General features: G+C 38.2%; 1 protein-coding gene across 8 annotated transcripts in view; it reads right to left on the minus strand.

Annotated features, from left to right (window-relative positions):
* The window catches only part of LOC126183261 (neuropathy target esterase sws), a 195278-nt gene that overhangs the window by 111527 nt on the left and 63647 nt on the right, over window positions 1-20104 (minus strand). For all 8 annotated transcript variants that reach the window (XR_007536714.1, XR_007536712.1, XR_007536713.1 and 5 more), the window contains exons 13-14: window positions 18465-18596; window positions 8171-8294 (exon numbers count right to left, since the gene is read on the minus strand). Coding sequence is in view for 4 of the 8 variants with exons in the window: in XM_049925078.1 (XP_049781035.1) it covers window positions 8171-8294; window positions 18465-18596 (256 nt within the window). In the remaining 4 variants the exon portion in view is untranslated. The remainder of the gene's footprint in view (window positions 1-8170; window positions 8295-18464; window positions 18597-20104) is intronic.

The raw sequence follows: 20104 nt of genomic DNA on the forward strand, positions 1-20104 counted from the left end.
TCTGGAGTGCCCCAGGGAAGTGTAGTAAGTACGCTGTTGTATTCTATCTACATAAATGATCTTTTGGATAGGGTGGATAGCAATGTGCAGCTGTTTGCTGATGCTGCTGTGGTGAACGGGAAGGTGTCATCATTGAGTGACTGTAGCAGGATACAAGATGACTTGGACAGGATTTGTGACTGGTGTAAAGAATGGCAGCTAACTCTAAATATAGATAAATTTAAATTAATGCAGATGAATAGGAAAAGAATCCTGTAATGTTTGAATACTCCATTAGTAGTGTAGCGCTTTACACAGTCACGTCAATTAAATATTTGGGTGTAATGTTGCAGAGCGATATGAAGTGGGACAAGCATGTAATGGCAGTTGTGGGGAAGGCAGATAGTCGTCTTCTGATCATTGGTAGAATTTTGGGAAGATGTGGTTCATCTGTAAAGGAGACCGCTTATAAAACACTAATATGACCTATTCTTGAGTACTGCTCAAGTATTTGGGATCCCTATCAGGTCGGATTGAGGGAGGACATAGAAGCAATTCAGAGGTGGGCTGCTAGATTTGTTACTGGTAGGTTTGATCATCACATGAGTGTTACGGAAATGCTTCAGGAACTCAGGTGGGAGTCTATAGAGGAAAGGAGGCGTCCTTTTCGTGAATCACTACTGAGGACATTTAGAGAACCAGCATTTGAGGCTGACTGCAGTGCAATTTTACTGCTGCCAACTTATATTTCGCAGAAAGACCACAAAGATAAGATGAGAGAGATTAGGGCTCGTACAGAGGCATATAGGCAGTCATTTTTCCCTCGTTCTGTTTGGGAGTGGAACAGGGAGAGAAGATGCTAGTTGTGGTACGAGGTACCCTCTGCCACGCACCGTATGGTGGATTGCGGAGTGTGCATATAGATGTAGATGTAGATGTAGATATGATACAGACTATATAATTCACAGTTGAATCTCCTCGTCCGGATACCATTTTATTCTACTGACTCAACAACTGTCTCAAGATCTTTCCTGAAATATACCCATCGCTTTTCATCAAATTTTGTTAATGTTCATCTTTCAGCATCATACGATAGCACTGGCTTTAGTTTTCCAGAAAGCAAGTTGGATTTCAGATGTTTTCTGCGGCCACTGTAGCACTTATTGGCAGATATTATTCATTCTCGGATTTCAGAGCTGACATTGTTCTTAGCGTGTACTTCTCATCCAAGGTAAACTAACTAACTAAAGTGAAACTACACATGACATCAAACTTATATGAAACAGTTTCTCTGAATGGGGGCTCATTTTGATAATCTTTAACAGCTGTGGGCATATATTTAATTTTCCCTCCATTTATCTGTAGGTTCATCTTTCTAGTAGCTCTTTCAAGGCTTGTAATTGTATCAAGTATCATCTGTATATGCCAGTACCTGAACTGATTTACACAGGATAGTTCCCTTTGTATTGATGTCTGCATCTCTTTTTCCATGGCTATATTAAACAGAAGGCAGGATAATGTGTCTCCCTGCCTTACTCCATTTTTTATGGTCACAAAACTTGATAGCATTTTCTGTTTTTAACTTGACTCTGGCTGTTTTCCATAGTAGCTTTCACTAAGGCAATCAGTTTATTAGGAAGCTCTAACTCTTCCATTGCTATATACAGCTCACTTCTGTCGACATCGCTGCAGACTTATCTGAAGTCTTTGCAAAATATGAGTACTTACGTGTTAAATATTAGTATGGGGGCAACTGCTTTAACAACTTCCTCATACACTCTTTTCATTATTTTTTGGATTTGCTACATTTTTTTCCATTTTTCCAGTTCTCTCTGCAGCTTTGGAATTAATAGTACATGATGATCAGTACAAGGGGCAGTTGAAAAGTTTCTAGCCTGAGATAGTTACCATAATGTCTCGCACAAACACCACCACCCACTTTTATGGTGACCCTTTGACAGTATGCAAGCTTCATTAGTTTTGCTGCTAGGGTGTGTTGAGTACCACCGTGTAAGCAAAATGGTGAATAGAGAGAGAATCAAGAACTTTGCTGTGACTGAATATCTTGATTGAAGGGAATGACACCAAGGAAGTTACGAAGGACATGTGGAGTACACTTAAGGACAGTGCTCCATCTTTTGCAACAGTGAAAAACTGGGTGTCCGACTTCAAACATGGAAGAACGAGTGTGGAAGATGCACCAAGGTGCAGAAGGCCTGTCACCATTGCCACTGATGAAATGGTGGCTGCAATTCACAATATGATTTTGCAGGATTGTTGAACAGCATTGCAGCACATTGAAACCACATTTGGAATTTCCCATTGGGATGCTCATGACATTGTTGTGGATATTTTGGGAATGCGGAAAGTTTCATCTAGGTGGGTTCCAAAAGACTTGTATGCAGATCACAGATGGGAGTGTGTGCAGTGTTGTGAAGAAATCGTCCACAAATTTGAAGCAGATGAAGGTGGCTCTCTTGCAAGATATGTGACAATGGACAAAATGTGACTTCACCACTTTGATCCTGAGACAAAACATCAGGGACAACAATGGAAACATTCTTCATCCCGTACCCCAAAAAAATTACGAGTGCAAAAATCAGCCAGTATGGTGATGGCATCAGTCTTCTGGAATGCAAAGGGCTAATTATGGTGGATTACTTGCAAAAGTGCGTAACTATCAATGCATCACACTACTGCACCCTTCTAAACCATATGAGAGAAGAGATAAAGAAAAAAAGGCATGGAAAATTGGTGTGTGGAGTTCTTTTGCATCAGGACAAAGCACCAGTAAACAAAGCCCTCACCACACAGGAAACTCTGCATGACTACAGGTTCGAATCGTTACGTCATCTGTCATATTCTCCAGATTTGGCTCTTCCAGACTTTTATCTTTTCCCAAACATAAAAAAAGACCTCAAAGGACAACAGTTTGACAATGATGATGGAATGGTTGATGCTGTGAATGCTTGGTTGAACTCGAAATCGATGACCTTTCATTTGAATGGTCTGCAGAAGTTATCTGAGTGTGCCCGCAAGTGTATTAGTGTACATGGGTATTAAATTGAAAAATAAATTGATATTATGTCCTGTGAGTATCTAGAGATGAAGTTTTCCAGTCATGGATATCCCGCATGAATGAGTGAGCCATAACAACTGCCAGGTGTCAACAAATGAGCGTTTTACATGCACATTCATTTCCCTTCTTTCGCACTTTGCTCAACTTGAGGTCCCCACCACCCACCCATGTTAAAGAAGTTTCTATCCTAGTCTCTGCAATGCACAAGGTTCCATTGCCATGTTCAAAGTTTCTCACTGGCACACACAAGTGCGCGCGCATGAACACCTCCCCTCCCCCCCCCACACACACACACACACACACAGAGAGACAGAGAGAGAGAGAGAGAGAGAGAGAGAGAGAGAGAGAGAGAGAGAGAGAGAGAGAGAGAGAAAGAGACAGAGAGAGAGAGCACTTACAATAGCAGAAGATGGGGATGATGCTGATCACCTCTCAACTTGAGGGCTCCAAATTGGCCGAAACTAAACAGAGTTATATTACTTGAGGTGCTTGTCATTTGCACCTAACAAGAGAAACCATGCAGTTTTAAAAATGCTACAGAAATGATGAACTACTTCTTCTCTTCCTTGAACACAATACTTCCCACATCTAATAAAAACTACTAATTCTAAATCTGACTGTGTGACAAAAACACTCTCAAGTAGTTTTACCCAATTGCCAGTGAACACAGAATACAAATTTTCCATTTACAATATAAAGTGCTGCAGAGAAGGTAATATTTACTGCAGAAATCTTAATGTGTGATGGAAGCAAGGAGTCAAGAAAGGTTAGAGGATTAGGGTTTTATGCCACATTGCAAGCACCGTCTTTAGATATGGAACACTAGTTTGAATTGGACAAGGGTAGGAAAAAAATCACTGCCCCCTTTTTTGCTCTTCAAAGGAGCCATCCCTGATTTCATCTTAAATGCTTTCACGAAACTATGGAAAATCAAAATCTGGATGGCTGGGATTTGAAACCAGCTGCTTCTAAATGTAAGTCCTGTGTCTCTTCCAGTGCACTAATTCACTGCTTTGCTCAGCTCAGTGCCATGTTGCAACATAGATACAATGTGTTGTTACTTTAACAGCAATTCCTCAAGTATTAGAGCATTGAAGTGTGATCTGAAAACTTAATACCTGCTTTTCGCAGCATTTCCAATGAGACCAGACTGCAGACAGAACAAGCAAAAATACTTGGCATCTGAACATCTGGCCTCCCACCATGGCCGCGATGGTGCAGACTTCATACAGAACCCTCGCAAGGTGTGGAGCAAACCAAAAAGTTATCACCTAGACTCCCATTGTCACCATGTTTATGGACAATGTACAGAACAGCCCAATGCAAGGAAATTAACTAAATATGGAACATCAAGTCTCCCAAATCATTCAAGTAGAGCAGACCACACTGGGTAACACATGGGTGACTAGAGGCAGACACATCATACTGAAGTATATAATCATGAGGCACCTCCCTGACATTTCAGCAGCACCTGCGGATGGGAATGAGCTTTCACTTAAATACTGAGCCAGCAAGATGCTCACACCCAGCTACTTTCCCAAGGATTACTGTTGCAGTTACAATGTAAGGGAAAACTGAGAATTAACGCGTAAAAAATATATATGAAAGATTAGATTGATGAATTAAAAAGCAAAAAAAGGGATGAATGGACAGCAGTATTGATGACAGGGGCTAAAAATCAAAACTGAGGTGACGTACACAAAAAAAGAAAAAAAGGGTCAAAATAAGATGATGAAGCATAAGAAAATATAAAAGGATGGAACTAAAATTAGAAAGACAAAATGAGGAGACAACAAAGAACCTATATGATGATGCAACAGTAGGACTGTAACAGTGATGGTCAGTGTAGTGATAGATGGAGTAACCATAGATTAACAGTCAATTAACTTCAAAGTAAACTGAGTGGGAAAAGTACGAACCATTGCTGGAACAAGTTTCCATCTGCAGCAATTAAAGCCAATGTGATAGGAAACAAGTAATACATTTTATGTAAAGCAAAGTGTGTCTTCTCATAACATAATAGTGTGCAAATTGTGCATTAAGATGTAATGGTTTCCAAAACAGTGGTGCAGTTTTCTTCCTTCACTTTCATTGAAAATCTTACACTGGTGACATTACTGTAAACACACGCACACTGCAGTTTCTTAGATTTTTCTGGTGTGTGACTGATTATACCATTCTCCTGAGAATTCAGCAAACAAACTGCGTATTATTTTATTCTATCATCTTTCAGGCACGCACCTGGGACAGCAATATTTAATCTTCCATTATTTCATCTGTTAACTGAGGTGAGTGCATGACTGAATTAAATCCATTTGACACAATGATATAAAGACATGTAAAATGCGCATTCATGGATAAGTCAATCAGCATAACAGTGTCAGTCATAGATAAAACATGTGTATGGCATATGTCGGGATACCAGGAAGTGAAGAATCAGAACAATAATTCCTCTGAGAGCACTCATATGAAATGAGCAGTTTCCATGGATTTTCAAGCTGGAATATCTCATCTTTGTATATTGTTTGGTTATTATACTTCCACAAATGTAGTTACAGAAGGATGCTAAAGGCATGGCTTGCATTAAGCAAGCAAAAGTAATGTAAATGAGAAATACATATATAATTCAACAAACAAAGGGAAGAGTGTGTGGAGTGTGTAAAAAAAGAAACTGATGAAAACAGAGCATTGTCTGAAAATATAATACTATCATATGAAAATAAAAAAGTAACAAACACTTAGAAGTAGCTAACAAATTTAACATTTTCGCAGGTGTTGAAGATAATACAATCACACATAAATAACAATACCCAATCCAATAAACATATGTAGTAGGTCACTGTACTTCAGCACTGTCACACAATACGAAATACCAAAAATAAATAAATAAATAAATAAATAAAATGAGTAAAATACTTTAACTCTGCAAGCAATGATGGCATCTAAATGTGTCTAGAGGGTTCTACAAATAATGAATATGTGACAGTCTACAGTTAAGGAAAATTGTTAGCATATAATTATTGTTAGAACTCACTAAAAGGTAGGGATTAACACTTACTAAAATGAAATGCTTGTTTATGTTAAATACGAAAATATTTTATGCAAGGTCAGATTTGATCCCTTGCCATCATTTTAGGAATGTCAGAAACTCCACCATTCTAGTGTCAAGATGTTTCAGCATCTGTAATGTTGAGTAGACAGTTGGGAACGGTGTATTTATTCTTAGATCTGACACATTTTGGGAGTTTCTCTTGAACATATGTACTTAATTAACTGGAAACTTCAATGTTTGAAGAAGCAGAGTGGAAATTCACTCAGGAAATATTCCCACGGGGAGCGGCTTAGCCACGTATCCGCAATATCATATCTTTCACGAGTGCTAGACCAACAAGGTATGCAGGAGAACTCCTGTGAAGTTCAGGAGATAAGAGATGAAGTATTGGCAGAAGTAAAGCTATGACCCTGAAAGGCAACGGTTCCAGGTTCAAGTTCCGGTCTGGCACACAGGAACTTTCAATACAACAGGGGTTTTGAAGGGACCCAGGACAATCTGACACTAAATTATTCTGCTGTGTTTGATATCTTCAGGAGTTATTGTCAAAGTAATTATTACATTACATTTTGAACATAAAAAAATAAATATAACTGATTTAATTGAAAATCATCAAGCTGGTGTAATACAATGTTTTATGTCTGGTGATGATATAAAACTAAAATGGGATGAAACAACTGCCCTACTTGGTGTATGTGAAACAGTCACCACTCTTGCGAACACAGTATTGCAAAAACACACCAGATTTATCAAATGAGGACTATGTTACAAGTTCTTTGCATTAGTATTTCCACACTTCACATGCAAAATAGGAGATGGGAAAATGTCACAGACAAGCAGATAAACAGAGTACTCATCATTCCAGGTGACAACATAGGGATCATGTTAAGCAATAGACAATCAAGGCACTTATGAATTGAAGAAAGCTGTGTTGACATGGGTTCAAAAAGGAGGAGGAAGAAAGATTAGTGTTTAACATCCTGTCAATGAAGAGGTCATTAAAGATGAAGTACAACCTCATACTGGGGATTTCTTACTGAGAAGTGCATTTAGCACCACAGAATTCCTTCCACAGGAATAGCTTAGCTTCACGTTTGTACCATACTAGTTATAATTAACTAAGAAACAATGTATTATTGGATTTGTTTACATGATTTACCTATGTACTTATGACACAAAATGTTCTATGTGTCTGCAATCCAAAGTAAATCTTGTATTTATCTATGGAGAATAAATACATTACTTCAGTTTGATTTTCAGTGTTCAGGGCAAAATAAAAAAATTGTATACGAAATATCCTGTAGTAGATCAGTATGTGGAGTGCAGAAACACATAATAGAAAATGACATTCACATTAGCTTTTGAGCACTAGCTCTTTTTCTAGCAATAGCACATATTCTCTCACACAACACAGACACCCCAAACACTCTCTCTCGTGGCGACCACAAGAATTGCCATGGCTAAAGTAGGGTACATTTGGGTGTGTGTGTGTGTGTGTGTGTGTGTGTGTGTGTGTGTGTGTGTAATTGCTCGAAAAAGAGCTAGTGCTTGAATGCTAGTGTAAATGCTGTTTTCTATTATGTGTTTCTGTGCGCCATACTCTGATCTGCTACAGGTGAGTGGTTGCCTTTCCCTTATTTTATGTATTGCTCCATTAAGATATGTTAGAATACTTCATCAATATTAGCATCAGCTGTGAGAGAATGATAGCTCTAGTGTACATTAAAAGAGAAAGAACCAGTCATGACATTTTTACTTGAAGTGATTTAGAGACACCACACGAGAACTTTAATAAAGAAGGCTGCATATGGATTCAAACTAAGACCTATCCAGTGTTTAATCACATCTGCTTCACTGAGTTGGACTAATTTAGTTCTACATTTGACTCAGATTTAAGTTGCAATAAAATGTTCTTTTTATTGTTTACAACTAAATGACTAATCACATAAATCTTGATTTATAGTATAAATTATTTATATACAAACCTTTATTTTCTAATTAAGTTTCTCAAAATACAAACATTATATGAACAGACAGACTTTCAACATTATGTTACTTACAATTCCAATAAGGTCACCCTTGCCATATTCACCAACTTGCTCCTTTTTGCCATTGCTGTGTGTGATTACAGATCTTAGACGACCACTTAGAACAATAAAAGTGCTGTCTGACTCATCACCTTGCCTGAAACAGAAATAAGTTACATTATTTGCATATCTGATGACCTATGCCACTATTTTTCTTTTGCAATTCTGTATGCAGTAATCATGTCATTTTTCCATAACGATCAAAAAAATCTACCACCTTCCAAAACCGGACTACTACTTTGAAGAAACCCATACCAAACTATTCATCATTCTTTGTGTTATCGACATTGATTCAATATTATGAAAAGGACAGTTGCTACTCGTCATACAGCGGAGATGACGAGTCACAGATAGGCACAACCAAAAAGACTGTCAGAAAGGGAGCTTTCGGCCAACAATGCCTTCTTTGAAAAGAGACACACACACACACACACACACACACACACACACACACAAATGCAACTAAAACACACATGACCACAGCCTCTGGCCGCTGAAGCCAGACTGCGAGCAGCAGCGCTTGATGGGACAGGCAACCGGGTGGTGGGGGTAAGGAGGAGACTGGGGAAGGGACAGGGAGGAATAGCAGAGTAGGGATGGGAGACAGTAAAGTGCTGCTTGTGCGGGCATACAGCGACAAGGTGGAGGGAGGGTAGGGCAGCTAGGTGCTGTCAGGAGGTTCTAGATGGACATATCATCATTGTGACCAGAGATGTGGTCATTTGCCCTCATTATCTGGGGGAGTCAGTGGAAATTTTCCCATTGTGGTGCCTCAATTATTGTCAGTTCCCCTAACCTTTGCACTTTCCATAAGATGGATGCCATGGAGTGAATGACCTTGGAGGTTATGTGTTGACTCTATATTGCTAGGCTCACAGAATGATGCATTAGGTGCTGTCATACTGCGCTGTTTGTACTTCTCAATTACAACTTGGCTCAGTGTGCAAATGTATTATGAAAGGCACCCTGACTTCTGCAACAACATATTCATTGCATGCCCCTGGTACTGGCTGTAGCACACGGTATAAGCTCTGCTGTCTACATCATGCAATAACTTTAAAAATTTGTATGTGCATCTTGGGAGTTAGAGCAGCTGTGCAGCAATTGTGTTAACTTGCTATTGGTGGTATTTTGTGGTACGTTCCTATGCGAGCAAACTGCTGAGGTCATTGGTCCCTAGGCTTACACACTACTTAATCTAACTTAAACTAACTTACACAAAGGACAACACAAATGCCGACAGGGGGAAATGCGAGAACTGTGGTGAGGCGTCTCACACCGCTCGGCTGCTATTGGTGGTGATCAGAGTTTTTGAATATTTCCATCCAAACTGTCAATCTATAGATCTGTAATCAGTTTGCAACTCCTATTTACATATCTGGATAATTTTTAGTGTTGGAATTACAATATTGTTCTCTTTGTTATTCTGTTCTACACAATTTAATTAGTTAATTAGTTAGTGACATGTTCCTTAGATCATTTGAATGAGTCAGTTTACAGGATATGTATACATGATTATTTTCAGTTGAATGTTACATGCTGGTAACTGATGAGTTCATAAATGGCACACTGGCCTAAATTTAAAATTAATGAACATAGTCCTCATGTTCAAATTTTCAAATGTGTGTGAATCCCTAAGGGACCAAACCGCTTAGGTCATTGGTCCCTAGACTTACACACTACTTAAACTAACTTATGATAACAACAACAACACACACACACACACACACACACACACACACACACACGCTCAAGGGAGGACTTGAACCTCCAGCGGGAGAGTCTCTGACAGCTTTAATGATAATGAATTATAAAGGTCAGTTTTTCTTCTAGTGTTTTAGGTATGGACATTGCTAGTCTTTTCAAACATTCTTTTCAAACTGTGATGGATTATTTGCAATGACTTTCATTAGTAACTCAGTCACAAAATTGGTGAATACCAAGCCCGCTTCTGCACTGGTCGAAACTGTATAGTGCAAATATTCAATTTAAAAATTAAAATAAAAGCCTGTAAGAAGAGCCAATCACATGCTCCTTTGTTGATTTTGAGAAGGCATATGATTCTATCCAGTCCCAGTCCAGTCCACTGAAGAACAAGGATTCAACCCAAAAACCCTACATCTCATCAAAAACTCACCTCTGAAGTAAAATTCATTGGTGAGGTGTCAGAACTATTTCTGTTCAGAACCAGTGTTCAACAGGGCAACGGTCTGTCTCCTATCTCTTTAAACTGGTTTTTGACAAATTCATCTGAGAATGGAGAAAGAACTAAAACCAAAACCACACAACTTGGAAGACCTTAAAATGGCATCCAGATTTCTCATTTAGCTTTTGCAGATGATCTGGAAAAAGCAGATGCTGAGACGACAGCAATCAAATGGATAGAAACTCTCAAGGAACATACTGAAAGAGTTGGTCCTCAAATATTCTTCTAAAGAAATTGAGTACATCTGCTCAAAACACTCTGTTCATAAGCTAATCACAAAATATGGAGAAATTAAGTGTGTTTCATACTTTAAGCAATTAGACGAAATTCTCGATCCTACAGGGGGAGAGAAAATGGCACAGAAAACCAAATGTAAAAACATAGGAGAGCTTATGGTAAAACTTACATAACCTACAACAAAAAAACATGATGGCCATACTCTAAAAAATCTGGCAATTTAATACAGTTATCAAGCCTGAATTCTTGTATGGAAAATAAAGAAAGGATAGAAGACAGATGCAGACTACAATCCCCGCCCCCCCCCCCCCCCCCACAAAAAAAAAATCAAATTTCATGGCAGACCGACATAACAAGTCAAAATCACATCCTGAATTCAGCAGGCCAAAAAGGACTTAGAAAAGGCTCATATAAGTCAATCATATATTTTCCACATAAAATCGTACAGACAAAAAAAATTAGCAGACAAAGTCACCAACAGACCACGGACAAAGTTGACTGAAGAAAGAAAAAGAATCCAAGGAGAAAAAATGAGATCTGCTTGGAAATTCTGAAGGCTGAAACATAATAGCTTTGTGTGATCCAACAGGGTCTAGTGACACCCAACAACAACAATAATAATAATAATAATAATAATAGCAGTTAAAATGCCTAACTCTTTGAATATATATCTATAAGATGACTGCTGGTGAACATCATTTATTATGCTTATTGCTTACTTTTATGTGATTAATGCTTTCTGAGTGATGAATTACCCCAGTAAATTATTCCATAATACATTACCGAGTCAAAATATGAAACTATGTTAGGAGGTTAACTTGTTTGGTTCCAAGACTAGCGAAAATGGTTCACATGGCTCTAAGCACTATGGGACTTAACATCTGAGGTCATCAGTCCCCTAGACTTGGAACCACTTAAACCTAACTAACCTAAGGACATCACACATATCCATGCCCGAGGCAGGGTTTGAACTTGCGACCATAGCAGCAGTGCGGTTCTGGACTGAAACACCTAGAACCGCTCAGCCACAGTGGCTGGCCAAGACTAGCAATTATATGAAAAACAAAAGTAGTTGAACTTAATTGTTTGAGCGGCTGAGTACTGTGTTTCTTCTGGATTAATTTTTCACCAGTATGTCAACCCAAGAATTTGGAACATTCTACCCTATTTACTGAATCCTGTTCATTTTCTATATCAATCATTGGTATGACTATTTGTTGAGCTCATATAGTGAGTTCTCTCACAGTAAGGGTATACGGAATGCGCTATGCTTACAATGTTAAATTGAGCTAAAAGTTAGGAACATTTTCTCATTTGTTATTTGGACGATACTCTTGATTTTTTCACAGAATGCAGAGATATGTTCTGCTTTTATGCTGAATTATTAATTTTTAAAAAATAATGTATAGTTTTTCAGATATTTTATTTTTCGTAAATGTTAAAAAAGTTATACATTTTAACAAGTATTTTAAAATTTACATCCATTAATACAAAATAATTCCACATATCTTTTAATTTAGATATATTAGAAGGTCTTAAGGAACAACTACAGAAAATTTCATCTTTCTACTATAAATAGGCCCTGAGAAAATGTACCTTATACACAAAAAAACTAAAGTTATTGGAAATTAGCTTCAAAGTTTTTACTTCAGTACAAGCCTGCTCCATAGCTTGTATCATCAGAATCGTCCAACAGCTTCCTCTTGATGGCTGTGCTATGCTGTCTAGCCATCTTTGAATATACTTTTATGGCATTATCTGAAGACCTGAGCCGTTCCTTGTCCAAACAAAGCATAACAGCGGCAGTTCGTAGTCCTACACAGAGCCCCAACTTCTGCAGAACTTTGCACTTTGTTATACTGCCCTGATTGAATGATGAAGCAGCATCATAAGCGCCAAAGTGAAGTGTGTGTATACCCACAAACAGTTTTAGGTAGTCTATTCCATATCACATGGTTCACAAACTCATTTGGATTTTGAGTCCGGCCATGAAGACATTTCTTTAGTAGACTAATATCTGCGAGGTCTCGGAATATTGGTTTTATTTAATCCATTATGGCAGGTGGCAGGTGATGAGGGTGATTGTATTGTTTCTTAGTTACCTTGCCTCTGTTGTACTTGCACCAACTATCGTCTCCTTTTGGACATAGCCCATGTAGGGGATTTTCATTGTTTGAAGCTGTATGAAAAAACAGAGCCCAGACTGCTCTTCTCATTAATTCTGCATCTGCTGTATTCTGTCTTATTGCTAGACCATAGCACTTCGGAATATGATCTATTGTTGTGGTGTCACCGCCAGACACCACACTTGCTAGGTGGTAGCTTTAAATCGGCCGCGGTCCATTAGTACATGTTGGACCCGCATGTCGCCACTGTCAGTAATTGCAGACCTAGCGCCACCACACGGCAGGTCTAGAGAGACGGACTAGCACTCACCCCAGTTGTACGACGACTTTGCTAGCAACTACACTGACGAAGCCTTTCTCTCATTTGCCGAGAGACAGTTAGAATAGCCTTCAGCTAAGTCCATGGCTACGACCTAGCAAGGCGCCATTAACCATATCTGGAAAGAGTCTTATTTGTATAACCAAGAGCGATGTACCACAAGGATGAATTAAAGTTAAGTAAACAGACGCTACGTACTTTTCTTTAGTGCATTAATAACGTATCCTGTTCCAGACTTCACGCCAGTCGGCGTGTGTGTACGCGTGCCTTTCGGTTACCCGTCACTGTGGACTGGCTGTCTTGTCAGTCCACTACAATTGTAGCATCTGTCAGTCTGTTTTTCCCATCTAAAGTTTTTCCATCGCTCAATTTCTTGCCTTTCATGCTAGCCTTGAGCCATCGAAGTCTTGATCCCATCCTTTTCTGAACATGGCCAACACACTCCAGTTTGGAAATTTTCACATCGTTACCATAGGGTCTCACTTCCTCAATTTCTTTGAAAGCCTTTGAGTCACCGTCTCCAAGATAATTTATGTATCTAACGTTGTACCATTTTACTGAGCGTTGATAAATACTTCTTACACCAGCAACTTCCATATTACCACTTGACCCACAGAAATTTGTCATGCACTCCTCTTCATGTTTATTTTTCATTTTCTCCTTGCATCTGCAATGCTTGGAAAGTATTGCCTCAATCAACTACCTTACCAGTGTCCACACTTGTAGCTGTTACTACACCATTCAGAGACGTGTGGCCTCTCTTCTGCCAGCTTCCATCAAAAGCTACGGACAAGTCTCTGCTATTATTATTTTCAACAACTGCTTCCTCAACAGCATCTTTCATGTTTTCCTGTGCCACATCTTCTACAGCAGAGCCTATTGCAATTATGTGTTTGTTAAATTTTGAAGGTGGAGGAGGGAGGTTCATCATACCACACAACATGGCACCTGCAGCCCTGCCCTATCCTATACACCGTAAACCATAAACCAGTCTAATGTTTATATCGTATAGTGTACCTGTATCTGCAGTAACATGTGAGGAATTGAAGAAAGTCACGCTGTGTTTGCAATAACTGCACATCAACTCTAATTCACAAGCAAATCCTACATGTAAGTTTGTTTTCAATGAAACACCACATTTTCCACATTGTTTGCAGCACACATTGTTCTCCAAAACGTCTGATAATAAAGAGACGTTAATTACCTCATATTTTATAGTCCCAGCATTTCGTTTCTTGTATTCTTCTTCAATTCCAGCTAGTTTTCTTCTTGAAGCACTTTCCAATGTAGTGGCAGCAGCATCACTCAATGTATCACTACCAGTGTTGAGGTTAGTCGCTACTGGGACATCAGATACTCATGAAGATGAATCAGAGGAATTTTTAGTACACTTTACTTTCTTGCGCCAATGTACACGCTTTCTAAATACCTTCAGACTAGGTCTTGGCATGTTGAAGGAAAGAAAACTCAATGACTTCTCCACATACGACTTTCACAACAATGACATGGATGTACTCACAAAGGAAACAATACAAATGGTGCAGAATCTATTGTCAACTGCCTGGCAGTGTAGCCAACAGAAAAGCTAACTCTCTTGTGCTCAATTTTATCTCTGGCAAGGCTGTCTCTATCAGGTATATTTCGCATCTCATATACAAGGTGCAGAACATCGTGTGTCGAAATTATTTTAAAAAATTATTTAAAATAGTTCTATTCACGTCATCCAAATATTTTATATATGGTATTAAACAGGAGAGTCTCAATTTTTCGAAAATGCATTTACCCCAAAATCGATATTTTCATCGAAAAACTCATCCCGTATACCCTTAATGGAGAGTCTATTTTCAGAAATTAACTTAATAGTGTTTTGAAAAACATCACTAACAATTTATTCTTTTCCTTTCTTTCTAATGGGATTCATAGCACTAGCATTATCTGCAAAAAGTACCTATTCTGCTCGTTGAATGATAAGTGGAAGATCCTTCACATATATAAAGGATAGGAGTGTACCCAAAATTGAAAACTGTGGGAGTCCCTTTGCGATTTCTCCCCAGTCACTAAAATTTACTTTTCTTCCAACATTGTTTGAATTATTCAGCACAACTTTTTGCATTCTGTCTGTTGAGTATGATTCAAATAGGTTGTTTGTAACAACAGCAGTTCCATTAAACTTTTTCTCTAGGAGAGCAACATGATCTATGTAATTGAATGCCTTGGACAGATCACAAAAAAATCCAGCCGGTGAAAGTTTGCAGCAAATGATCCAGATATGCACATTTTCCCGATATGAGTTTTAACTAAATTGTTTACTGATGCACTGTCTACTTTATGAGAATCCTTCTGTGACAGCTCTGCTAGCATAAAAAGTTTCTTCAGGATTAGGAATAGTGTTGACAAAGTTCATAAGGCATACACAGTAAATGTTAACACCACCAAAAGATTTTTATTGATGAAAGTTCATTGTAGTTGAAAGGATCATTATCTTTTAAAAGTTCATTTCATTCAAAAGAAGTAGGTCTTTATTTCAACAATTGGTAGTCAATCCCAGGCATGCTTTCTCAGTTCACAATCATGGAACAACCACAAGGATTAGCGTTGTCAATTGTATTTTATTCATCTCGTGATGTACATTTGCAATCCATTTTGTTTGTGTACAGGAGACATGTCAAAAATTTATAATACAGTTATAATGATTTTTGTATTTATAAATAATAGCACTACAATAAATAATAACACTATAAGGATATTTCTTGGCATGTGTAACACATTGTATCCAGCTCAAATTTCCAGTTGTTCTGCATGAATTTATCCACTGAGTAATAACACTTCAGTGTCAGTACCTCATATAGCTTTCTTTTAAGTGAACCTAAATTTCTCTGCATCAACTTCTTCCCTTTTTAATTTATTACAAATTTTCATTCCCATGTATTGAGGTCCCTGGGAATACAGTCTGAGGTGGTGGGTAGGGAGCATAAGATTTCTAGTATCATGAGAATGGACAAAATGGTTTCCCTCAAATAATTCATGTCTGGTGTACAAAAATATAATAATCTCATATATGTATAAGGATGGCAGAGTTAATATTTTAAGTTTTCTAAATAATGGTCGACATGCTTCTTTGTGATTTGCAGTGCACATATTTCGAATGATTTTTTCCTGTATTTTTAGTATCCGCACATTGTTTGTCGAGTTACTCCAAAAAACAATACCATACCTAATAATGGATTCAAAGTAGTTTGTATATGCTACTTTTTGTGTGTCCATGTCAGTTGCTGTTGATAATATTTGCACTGCAAATGAAGAAAGCTGCTCAGTTTGTTTGCCAGGTATTTAATGTGTGCCTGCCAGTTCAAATTTTTAGCTACATTTAAACCTAAGAATTTGACTGAGTCAACTTCCTCTATATCTTGGTTGTTGTGTACAATCATAATCTGCTCACATTTTGACTGTTTGGCTTTGAACTGCATCATGGGAATCTTAGATATGTTTAGATTCAACTCATTTAGCTGAAACCAAGTTTCTAAGGTACTGAAGGTGTTGATCACAAATTTGGGAATTTTTTCCGAATCCTGATCTTCAGCTAACACAGAAGTATCATCTGCAAATAGAACTGATGGGGAGCTGATATTTAATGGCAAGTCATTAACATACAAGGGAAATAGAACTGGGCCTAATATGGAGCCTTGTGGAACACCCTGAGATAATTTTTTTCCAGTCAGAGAAATAATATGCACCATTGTTTGTGGGAATGGGCGCAACACATCAAAACTCCAGGAGAAAATGGATAGTGCGTGACCCTTGTTTACGTCAAATGATACATTACATGGCAATCAAGATGTAGGGTATAAGAGAGGCATGCATGTTCAGCAGCTGAACAGCATAGACATTCCTAAGAGAGAAAACAGTGATGGTAAAAAATTTTAAGAAACTGGAATTTCGTGATTATAAAACTCTCCTACGAAACAGCTGACCTTTCTGAAACGATACCGAGAACTGTGAAGTAGTACAGGAAGTTCACCTTCCACCTTCTGAACCACTGTGCTTCAGTTTCTCATTATCTCCACTGGATGGTAGTTGGGCAAAACAAGTTAGTAATGGTGTTTCATCTGTCACTGGTAAGAGAACTTGTAGAAACTTTTCAACAGAACTGAAGAAATTCGAGGAAGACACACTGATGATGAGAATCCTATAACTATTTATTGGTATACTTTTTTACATGTTTTAAACAGAACAATCAAAGATAGCAGTGTTGATACATAATTGCATAATTTGCTTGTCATAGAATGTCTGCCAAGAAACCAGAAACAAATGCAAATAGTACAAATTACTATTGTGTATTGTATTGTGTTTCATGTCTTATCACAAAAAAGATACTCATGAACTGTCCAAGAAAGGTGACATAGGTGTGTGTGTGTGTGTGTGTGTGTGTGTGTGTGTGTGTGTGTGTGTGTGTGTGTGTGTGTGTCAAAAGGATGAGGTGTAAACAAAGTTTGGACACTGTAAGAGTTGCCGATTGCGAACTTTTTTCCTGGAGGAATTATTGTGGTGCAGATAAACACGTAATTCTTTGTGGTAAAAGTCATTTTAACATCTCCCTGTTTTGCAATTACAGTAACGAGTTTTATGGAAAATTCACCGTCATAAATTCATAATCTGATTAACTTTTACAGTCAATGAATTTAGTTTCACTCAACAGTAGCAAAACTCAAGCAACAAGAATTGTCACAGCTACCACTGTAGGTGTACTCAACATAGTGTGAGGCCAGCTGTTCTGGTACCTTGGCATCTGGCAGCAGTCTTAACACAAGCACTCAAGGCAAGCAGCCAGATTACACAGAAAGACTCAGCAATAAAGACAGTGGAATGCAGCAACCACATCTGAAGGATACAAAAGATTAACAGGTGTAGCTGAGCCCAAAATACGATCATCATGCAGATCAATGGATGATGATGGCTGACTATCAACTCCTGTTATAGTCTCATATTTTATTTATAAAATTATGAGACAGAACTGCTAGCTGTTACTTACCTTAAGCAGACTGATGAGTGCAAATAAGAGTACACAAAACTATCCTGGGTTTTGGAACCATTAGTTCCTTCCTCAGGGAGAAGGGAGGATAGGTTGTGGAGGGTTAAAAATGAAAGCCAGGTCACTCAGGCATTAGGATGAGGATTTATTAAGATAAGGATTTATTTTCTGGGAAATGTTTCTATTAATTCATTCATATTGGGGGGAGGGGGCGGGGGGGGGGGGGGGGGCAGGGACTTTCCTGTAGTCTTGTCGACAATAACTGCAATAGGCACCTCTCATAAATACAAAGCAAAAACACACATTTGTATCTATTTGTTCGATTTAAGATGACACTTTCAATTACTAACCTGTAAACTGCACGTCCTGTTTCAACAAAGACCCAGTCCAGACCAAAATCTACTTGTCGAACAAATGGTGATAACCTCCTAACAACTGTATGGGCAATGTGGAGCACAACACGTGGTTCATGGCACATAACCCTGAAAGCAAAAAGGAGGCAATATGGTACAAATAACAATAAACAAGAATGTGTGTACATCTCAATCCCCTCCTTTGTCTGCCTTTAAAAGTTCTGAGACAATTGTGATTAAAATGAATCAAACTTTAAATATATGAAATACAACCTAAGTTAAAATCACCTCTACCCCATCATTATGTATGTCCATACAATCACGTACACTATCACTCAATGTAAAACTGTAAATACAGTTTGTGGGTTTTTAAAGGACGTCTTGGTCACCTTTGACTAACATTTTTTATTTATAAAACTCACTGTTGCAATTTTGGCTGTGTGGCCATTATGAGGTGGCTAAATTATGCGTCAGCATATTTTAAAACTTCAATAAACATATACATATCAGATATGTCATCACCACATATTGGGTATTTAATTTTATCGTTGTTACCTTTAACATAAATCACATCAAATCACAACTTGCATAGACTACATCTACATGATTGCTCTGCAATTCACAATTAACTGCCTTATTATGGCATAAAGTCAAGCGCCAGCACACACATCAGGAATAATAGAGCAGAGAGAGCCATGAGAAGACGTCAACCAATTGCACGCTGACCGGTCCTTCTTCAGGACGACAACCTGACAGCAGCGGCTCCTATGTGAAGTGGACATAAGAGGTGCGCCTGACTGGTCCTGGTCCAGTTGAAGAGCAGCTTCAAGACTAGGCACTTGTATAGCAGCGACTACTCTATTCATGTCTATGTAACACGGACTTGGGAATTGTTATATTGAAGAACATTGCTTATTTTGCGTGTCGCCTTTTGCTTGCGACACATCTGTGTAACACAAAGTTAAGTATTGTATTTGTTCACTCTGTAATAAAACTCATTAATATGATTTGTTTGAATGTTGTTTAGCAATCCGAAAAAGCAGGTTTCCTGGACGCACCACATTTGATGACTACGCTGGATTTAATATGCCTGGCAGAGGGTTCACTGCATCAACTTCTAGCTATTTCTCAGCAGTTCCTCTCTCTAACAGTGTACAGGCCAGTGTACAGGAAAAATGAACACTTAAAACTTCCCATGGTAATCTAATTTCTCTTATTTTATTGTGACTAACATTTTTCCTGTGTAGGTGGGCGCTAACAAAATATTTTCACACTCTTAGGAGAAGTTGGTGACGCTAAATTTTAAGAGAAGATCTTGCTGCAATGAAAAACACCTATGATTTAACCCTCCAGTGGGGGTGCCGATTTCCATTAACATGAGCAGGAGCATGGCACACTTTGTACACATGTAAAGAATAACTGTCTTTATATTACCAAGACAGACATGTGACAAAATTATGGTTTAATCTTACTTTAACTAAACAATGATAAAATAAGCTAACAATGTCTGAGCTAAATCACTGTTTAATTAAACAATAATAAACTATACTTTTCATTGCATCACACTGTTCCTGCACACAAGTGTTATCCCATAGTAATGACCCACTGGATGCATTAAACCATGCAGTTGCATCACA

The sequence above is a fragment of the Schistocerca cancellata genome, chromosome 4, assembly GCF_023864275.1.
Source record: "Schistocerca cancellata isolate TAMUIC-IGC-003103 chromosome 4, iqSchCanc2.1, whole genome shotgun sequence".
Lineage (NCBI taxonomy): Eukaryota > Metazoa > Arthropoda > Insecta > Orthoptera > Acrididae > Schistocerca > Schistocerca cancellata.